The sequence below is a fragment of the Rhagoletis pomonella genome, unplaced genomic scaffold (genome assembly GCF_013731165.1).
Source record: "Rhagoletis pomonella isolate Grant_MI unplaced genomic scaffold, Rhpom_1.0 Rhpom_scaffold_00003, whole genome shotgun sequence".
Lineage (NCBI taxonomy): Eukaryota > Metazoa > Arthropoda > Insecta > Diptera > Tephritidae > Rhagoletis > Rhagoletis pomonella.
In genome coordinates this window covers 67,276,275-67,285,640 of record NW_023458557.1, presented here as the reverse complement: position 1 = coordinate 67,285,640, position 9,366 = coordinate 67,276,275, and the positions used below count along the sequence as shown (strand labels likewise).

Sequence of the window (9,366 nt, the reverse complement as noted above, 5' to 3'; positions counted from 1 at the left end):
CATCTTCAAATGGAAACGGTTAAAGTTATCTTTACGAATCATAAAATTTCCTTTAAAATGGCATTCAATCGTTATACATTTTTGCACTCTCGATAGTTTCTCATAGTAGGAACGATATAACGCACTCATTTTAATTTTTTAGATAGGTGCCAATTCTATCCAGAAATATGTATGTATGGGTTAAATAAAACTTTATTTTAACACCTTTTGTTTAAAACTTATTTTTTACTTTACCTTCCATTTGATACCCATATTGTGGTAAATAAGCTTAAATTTGTAATAACGGTCCTTGTATTTTGTAGAAAGGTTGCAACCCCGTACAAAAATGTTTTCAAATCTCTTTAAACGCTTTTAGTTTTGATGAAGAAATTTAATTATTTCATTGAGCCTTTAAATAATTTTAAATTTTACAATATCAAAACTTTTTGGCCACATATTCACAGAAATAATCGTGTAGAATGAAAAAATATATATAAACACATCCGTTGAGCTGTTCGTGTGTGATGTGTTTACCCCACGTCTCCATTTTCTACTAAATGTGTCTTAACATCTGTCAAATTTCTGTTTTAACTTTGTCCCGCTTTCCCATGTGGGCAACTTGCTGTCTTAACATATCACTTTCAAAATGGCATGAAGCCATTCAGATCGATCTGTACCCAATGTAGGTGGCGCGGTAAAATGAAAACTGAGTTGTCAAACTACCAAATGACAGCTGATGTTAAGACAGCGATGGTAAGAAGTTCGGCAAGACAGATATGGTTTAACAGTGGAAATTTGCGGTCTCCACCTAACATTTCTGTCTTAACACAGCTTTTTTTTATCAGAATCTGTAGAAGGTGGAGACGTGAAGTTATGAAAACATAGCATAACTAATTGTTGTATATAACTGATAGGATTATCGGTTATCAAAACATACTTAGTAAAATTTTCAAATTAACTAAGCATCATAGTGTTATTAAGTTTGTTCCACACAAACCCGCGGGTGACCAAAACAGCCCAGGAAGCGCTCCTCATGCTAGAAAAATGGATCGTAAATGTGTGGAACGAAGCTAAACAGTCTTATTCGATCAAAAAATATTTGTGTTTAACCATTTTCAGGTCTATTCTGCACGTTACCAAAGATTTTGTAACTGGAAAATTTTATTACCAAAAAATGTTACCAGTTCTTGTCACCGCAATTCTAGATACGTAGGTAATGCAGTTAAAATATTCAGCAACAACAAAATTTACCGGATACAAGAGTACACAGAATGCGAAAAGGGTTTACAAATTTACAGGAACTTTAGTTACAAACTTTTTATTACCGGCACAGAATAGCACTTCTGTTTATAGCACTTTTACGAAAAAATGTATTTCCGCCATGTAAAATAGATGCATGACAAACTTCAAATCCCCTGCGGCACGGGTAAATATTAATCGATTTCCAAATAAAAAAACTACATGTCTCCTTATTTTTGATTTTGTTCAATTCTATGGGTGGCAGCAGGGAAAATCAAAAGAGTTGATTTTCGTAAGTATATTTGGACCACCCTAATGTACATACTATATATACATACATCCATACATATGTTTTCTCCACTTCCTGCCAAAAATTTACCACCGGTCTGCTTTATCGACTTTTTGTCGGTTGCCTGTTATAAGCATGCAATGACCAAAGTTTTCAGGCCTTCTGATTCAGCTTCCCTTAGAAAGAATAAATTTATATGAAATAATAATAGTGGTACATATTCACCAGATATTCTGATCAATTTAAGCGCTCTATTACATGAACTCCCCATACTCTATTCCCGTTTACACAAGCGACAGATTTGCACTGGCTTCATTTTATCAAGATTATGCAGTGAAATCGTTGGAGAAATTTCTAAGAAATGTGTAAAGAAGTTTCCTAACAAATTTTGACAGTTGATTTTCAAAGTTTACGCAATCATAAATTTATAGGGTTTATAAAGCATTTAAAAGGTTTGCTGAATACCCTTAATGAAACAGTTTGCATTTAACTTTGAAGTAGACATTTTGATTTTTTTTCATTTGACTTTCGATTTCCTTGGAAGTACATACATATGTATGTATGTATGTGTGTCCTGGAATTTTTTAATCAATATTTTACTCGGGATTTTGCAAAAATTTATAATATTCTTATTTTTCGTCTGAAAATTATTGTAAATATCAATTTTGAGTGCATAATCTTCAGTAGTTACTAAAATATCGCAGTTTTCGTATTTCTGGAAATTACCGTTATATGGGAAGTGGGCGTGGTTACAGTCCGATTTCGCCCATTTTCAATACCAACCAACCTTGGATTAACAGAAACTACATACCAAATTTTGTTGAGATATCTCAATTTTTGCTCGAGTTATCGTGTACACGGACGGACGGACAGACGGACTGACGGACATGGCTTAATCGATTTCTCTATTCATTCTGAGCATTTATGTATACATTTGTCTATATCTATCTCGATTCGTTTTGGCTGTTACAAACAACCGTTATGTGAACAAAATTAATATACCCTTGTGCACAAGTGCGCTCGGGTATAAAAAAATGTATATACATACATATTTATATTCTACCACATCTGATTTTAGTGGGGATTTTATTCACGAAATTAATAAAAAGTATTGGCAACCAAGTGATTGAGATATATATTTTAGAAAACGCTTATAAAAATTCTTGAAACCGAAGGAAAAAACCAGCTGACGCCAGAACCAGGGTTGCCAGATTTTCCATATAACTTCTCCCTAAAAAACCCTAAATATATGTAATTTGTAGGTGTCCAAGGTTGCTAAATACTAGAAACTCGGGTATGTTGGGCGTTAATCAATTAATTTTTAAATCAACTTGTTAATTGATTAAAAAAGTCATTGCAATTAAAGTTTAAATTGCACGTTGCAATTCAATTATTTACTTTTTTAATTGTTTCGTAGAATACTTTTTTAATCGTTCCATGAAACAATTCAAAATAACAATTAAACGAGAACAATGATTAAAAGATTAGAAAATTCTACGTACGTAAAAAGAGAAACCTTTATTAGTTTGTTATAAGAAATTATAACCTGTTTATTTATCTTAGAACAAAAAATGGCCCAGAATAATCCTTAATCATGGGAGAAATACCCTTAACTGGCAACACTGCCTACAACTTTTAAATATTTATTAGATCTAATGTCTGCTTTACTATCAGTCCGAATGAGAATAGCTTTCAACATATTTCTTTAAATTGTCTTTTAATAGTTTTATTAGACATAGCTACTTCAAACTTACACTTAAATATACAAAAATTTACCGAATTCAGACAAAAAGTATTTTCTAAATCAAAATAAAGTGCAAAAGCGCACGATTAGTTAGTACGAATTATATTTTTTTGCTTTTCAGAGTAATTAATTCAAAAATATATGTATGCACATACATTCATAGTTTACTAAATTAAATAATAAAACTTGCTTACTGATAACAGCTTAGTATGTTTATATACATATGTATTTATGTATGTATGTTGTTAGCACGAGGAATAAAATACGACTCTACTGAGAGAATAAAAAAACAAAATTAATAGCACAATAAATAGGGCCAATGCTCCAAGAATTTTAAGAACCCATTTGCGTCATTCGAATGAATTGGCTTTAAAGAAGCCAAAAATATTCAGATTTTGAAATTCAAGTTCGCCATCAGGCAGCCAACAACCAATCGCACGAAATTTTGCACACTTATTTGTTTTTACCCCGGGTAGGTTATAATAGGTATGGCTTTGTTTGCAAATATGGTGTCAATTTTTCGAAGGGGCGTGGCACCGCCCATAGGCCTGCAAATTTTTAATCAGCTATAACTTCGGAACCATAAGTCACACGACTCCTTTAATTCCTTTTGATATTCTTTTCGAATTTAAAAGACCTCAGTTTCCAGTTCGCTTAGCTTTTACAAAGACAATAAACAAGAATGCTTTAAAGTAAAACTCGAAACTTTACCGAAAATAAAATGTATGATATTGTATTGGAAAATGCATTTTTGTTAATAGATAGTTTGAAGTATGCTGTGAAATCATATTAGAGTTATTATTCGTAAGAAATTAGATAGTATTTCTTTTACTATATAGTTTATTGGAGATATTTTAACTTAAATAAAAAACCTGCAGTGCCAAAAAATTATTATTGCATTTCATTCCATAACATCACGGCTATAGTAAAATTAGAGCAGAAAGAGAATTTGATAATTTAGCCTAATCAAAGGTCATACTCTTATTATTATCCTTTCCTTCTGTCAATCCAATACAACGTTTTACAAAGAAGCGAAACATATTTAAGTCAAGATTAATATGGAGTATCGATGGCAGTTGAGTAAAGGTGGATTTAATTACATATCAAAGACTCATTTTTGTAAACCCAGTTGGAAAATAGAATAGCAGCTTAAATGGTAATACATGTTTCAAGTGGGAGAGCGTAAATCTCCGCGGGCGCTGGGTTTGGGTCCCGCCACGTTAAAACCCTGCCCAATGAAAGAAAAAACGCACATGCCTCGGTTGATAGCCCCTTCTTTTGATGACGATCACGGCACCTGGAATATCCGATATAAGAATCATACTTGGCGATTTCAATGCCAAGGTGGGCAACGAAAGGATCTTTGGCGTCACTCTCGGAAAATTCAGCCTCCACGATAACGGGCTGAGGCTGATCGACTTCGCCGGGGCCCGAAACTTGGTAGTATGTAGTACTGGGTTCTAGCATAAAAAGATCCATCAAGCTACATGGTGTCGAGCATGTTGTGACAGACGGAAGGCACACTTCCAGTGTTTTAGATGTACATACGTACACTTCGAGGGCCAAACATCGACTCGCACCACTATATTGATGCAGCCAATATACGCATCCACCTCGGTGCAGAAAAAATGTGCGCCCAATAATGCAGGGAAAGCTCTACGGCGAAAAGCTGCACTCAAAACAGACGGCCAATTGATTCGCCACTCGACTCTCACACCTGCTGTGAGAGAGCACTATTCAACAAAGCGACATACGCGAGCAGTGGAACCACATTTCCCACTCATTACTGGTACGATAAGGAGTGTCAAGAAGCTGCAGATAAAAAAGGTGCCGCCTACAGGACCACGCTGCGACCCAGCGCAACCCGAGTCATGTGGAACCGTTATAGGGACTGAACAGGGAAGCTACACGTATTTACCGCAATATAAAGAGAGAGGTCGAAATACGTGAGTGCGAAGAGCTCGAAATGATGGCCGACAGAAAAATCATACGAAATTTTTAGCAGAGAGTTGAGCGACTTACGGAAGGTTTCAAGACTGCTGTAGGAACAACCATGGCGACCTAGTGACCGATGTCCAGAACGTACATACTCAAATTATGAAGGGGACACTTTTCGACCCTTTTGAATGGCAGTAGCACTGAAAGAAGTGGAGTCGATATCCCAGCGCCTCACTATGACAAGGTACGAATAGCGAGTATACTGATGAAAAGTAGTAAAGCTGCTAGAGCTCGGCTTCGGCTGTCAGCCGAGCTATTCAATTATGATGGCAAGGAGCTAATAAGATGCATGCCCGTCGACTGGAATTCAAGTGCGCTCTGCCCGATCCACAAGAAAGGCGACGCCGCCATGCGTGCCAACTATTTTATCGAGCGTGTTGTGTGAAAGACTGAAGCCCTCCGTCAACCAACTGATTACGCCTTACCAGTGTGGCTTCAGATCAGAATAGAGGGGACCTCTCCGAGCCGTTTGATACCAGTCGAGGTTTCAGACAAGGTGACTCCCTTTCGTGGGATTTCTTTAATCTGACGTTGGAGAAGATAATAAGAGTCGCAGAACTGAACCGCTCGGGCACAAAACTTTACAAGAGCGTACAATTGCTGGCGTATGCCGACGACATCGACATTATTGTTACACATAAGGGCTACGTCTTAACCCTAGAATACTAACCTTATTTTTTATTCCTTTAATACTAACGTTCGCCTGTGAGGCAACTTTTTAAAAAAAAGTACAAATTCTGTCTTTCTAAAAACTTAAATTTGTTTAAAAAATGGGCTTAACATATTTCATATGTTTTTAAAGTAAAAAAATAAAATAATTAAATGATTTTTTTTAATATTAATAAAAATAATTCGTATTGAAAGTAACACATATTTTATAATCTTTTTGAAAGTGGTCATTTTAAAAAATTAAAAAAAAAAACACTTAAAAGCGAACGCACTCAAACAATCCATAAATTATCTTAAAGGTATTCGTATTTACTTTCACACTTAAAAGGAATTAGTTGTTGATCTTTTCTATTGTGACCTGCAACTTAAAAATGAAATCGACTTTTTTGTATCACATTAGGCCTTATGAATAAAAACTAAGCAATGTTTTTTTCTTAAAATTTCAGATCCTTTACGTAAAGTTATTTGAATAAATCAAGCAAAAGGTTTCAAATCTTAAGAAAAAGCAACTGCTTAATTTTTATTCATAAGTCGCATTCACTGAAATCTTCTTCCAAATTGTTCTCACTATCGGTTCCATTCAACGATATTTCTTCCAACCATTTTAGAACTTGTTCTTCATAGGAACCCCTCTCGAAAAGTAAAAAAAAAAAAATTAAGTTCCAAACAGAAAATAGCCAACAAACATGTTAAAAACTGAAATAAGTACAGCAAACAAAATTACCTTTACTACTAACGTTCGCCTGTCAGGCGTCAAGAGGGCGTTGAACTCAGTCGCGAAAGGCCACTGGACAATGTGCGTTTGCTAACAGCCTCGGGTTAAAGTCTCACACTGTCAGGGTTAGGCTTTCGGTGCTTCCTCCTAGTGGAATAAACATTACTGCGCAATGTTAACTGTTCAAATTGACGAACAGTTTTATATCAACTTTTGTGAAGATCTGTTTATGTGTTTTTGTACAACATATCTCTGTTGGTAACAATAATTTTAAGCTATAATAAAAACTTTTTAGTAAGTTATTGGTTTTAAATTTTTTTTTTTTTTTTCTTGACTATGTATTCTTATGAAGCGTTTACTATCGTTTATATATAGCTTTCCATATTGTGACAAAACAAAGGGATTTCTAAATGTTAAAACCGAAAATATGCCAATTTCGTAATATTTCGCAAGCTTTAGAATTGGAAAAAAATAAATAAAATAATTGTTGTTAGCTGACAAAGACAAATTTGATTTTTAGTACAATATAATTATAAAACCTTTATTCCAATTGACTTGCGTGTTTGTTACAAATTATATTAATTAGGCTGACAAATAACATTGACGACGACGACGAAGACTCTTCCTTGACAATGAAGATGACGACGGCGACTACGTTGGTGGACGATGACAATATTTTGTAGAAAATTTAATAGTGTTGATGGACGATACTGCGGAATAATGTTGATGGACGATAAATACGAAGACGGCGACACTTTACATTATTACAACGCGAATTTAAATGTATGTACGCGTACTTTTCGGTGTTTTTTGTTTCAAATTGGTGCCTTTTGCACTCGCTGCTTGCTCGTCAAATTGGAAGTAGTTTTCTGCAAAACGTTGAACGGTATTTTATATGAATGGATGTTTGTCGATTTCGTTTTCTCCTTCCCATCCTTCGAAATCGAAAAACCACTGACTACGACAGGGTTGCACTCTAGCGATCAGTGTTGTGCAACGACATCCCACTCCCCGGTGAATCCTTAGGGGGATTCACTAATATGGAGAGCGGCTAGCTTACTTGCTGGTCGACGTATAACACCAGAAGCCGTACGAACTGCTGCACTTCTTACTTGCGTGGAGTTAAGGCAGCCCAACAGAAAGTGGTTTGGCGTCAATGGTTCTTCGTCCTGCGGTGTTACGGCTAACTCAGTCAGCGGGCGGCTGTTGATGTTTTCCGCTTCGAGTAAGACGCTGCGGAATGTCTCCAATCGCGGTGCTTCTTCACGCAACACCCTTTGCAACAGTCGTTTGGTGCATTGCACAAGGCGTTCCCAGCAGCCTCCTGCTGACGGATTCGCCGGACAGTTGAAGAGCCATTCAATGTTGCGTCGTGCCATCTCACCCTGTATTGCGTTGAAATCAAACAAGCGTTCTTCAGCCTTAAGCTCCTTTTGGGCGCCCACAAAATTAGTCCCATTATCGCTTCGAATTCTCACGGGTACTCCTCTACGGTTGACGAAATTGCGCAAACACAAGATGAATGAGTCAGTCGAGAGGTCTGCAGCGATTTCTAAGTGCACGGCCCTGGTCGTTAAGCACGTAAACAATCCAACCCAACGCTTTTCTCTTCTTCGGCCGATAGTCACAAAAAAGGGTCCGCAATAATCGACTCCGGCGTAGGAGAACGGGCGCACATGCGGTGTGAGACGGTCTATCGGCAACTGACCCATAAGCGGAACTGCTGGCTTTGCGTTGGTATGAATGCACGTAGAACACTCCCTCTTGACTGACTTGAGCAGAGCACGCGCACGAGGCACCCAAAATCTTTGTCGCATTTCGTTGATTGTAAGACTGTCGTTCTGGTGGTGAAGCTGGCAGTGATATTTCTTCGCAACGAGACGTGTCACGTAGTGGTTCTGTGGTAGAATAACCGGGCGTCTGGCTGTTATCGGCAGGCAATAAGCAGCATCAATTCTTCCGTTTACCTTCAGCAAACCATCGACGTCTATAAAAGGCGTTAGCTGATATAGAGAGCTCGACTTCGAGAGACAACCCTTGTGCTTAATGGCTTGGATTTCATCTGCAAATGACTCGAACTGAACGCGACGAATTATTTTATTTTCAGCGGCTGCAAGTTCATCAGACCTCAACTCTCCACTTCGGCGATGATGTGACTTCGCGTTATGACAAAAACGCAGCATCCAGGCAACGACCCTTATAATCTTAAAAAATGACGAAAAATTAGAAAAATTGATTGGATACTCCCCTGTATTCAGGATGATGACTCGCTTCGCAACTTCCTCTGGTGCACATTCATTTGACGTCAGTTCTGTGATTTCCTGTGGCCAGCTTGATGCGTCTTCACGAAGGAACTCTGGTCCTGTAAACCACCTTGATGTCATGCTATAGTCAAATGACGTATGACGATGTTGCTTCGTCTGCGACATTTAATGATGTTGGAATCCAGCGCCATTGATTTACGGATGTCGTGCTTAATATTTCGGTTACTCGAAATGCCACAAACTGTTTGTAGCTCCTGCTTGTGCAGCGAATCCACAGTACGACGGTTTTGGAATCGCTCCAAAACGTCGTGCTATTCACTTTAAAGTCGTGGCAGCGCTCGAGGGACTCCCTCAGGCGGCAACCCAAAACTGCAGCTTGTAACTCAAGGCGCGGTATTGTCAAACCTTTTAGTGGCGCACACCTTGTCTTGGCGCATACCATAACAACATCAACTTTATCGTGTTTTTT

General features: G+C 37.5%; 1 protein-coding gene across 1 annotated transcript in view; it reads right to left on the bottom strand.

The window, feature by feature from the left end:
- LOC118736344 overlaps window positions 1-9,037 on the bottom strand; it is an 11,568-nt gene extending 2,531 nt beyond the window's left edge. The window contains exon 1 of the mRNA XM_036466437.1: window positions 7,694-9,037. Coding sequence (XP_036322330.1) covers window positions 7,694-9,017 — 1,324 coding nt within the window. The 5' untranslated portion in view covers window positions 9,018-9,037. The remainder of the gene's footprint in view (window positions 1-7,693) is intronic.
- Between the last annotated feature and the right edge of the window lie 329 nt (window positions 9,038-9,366).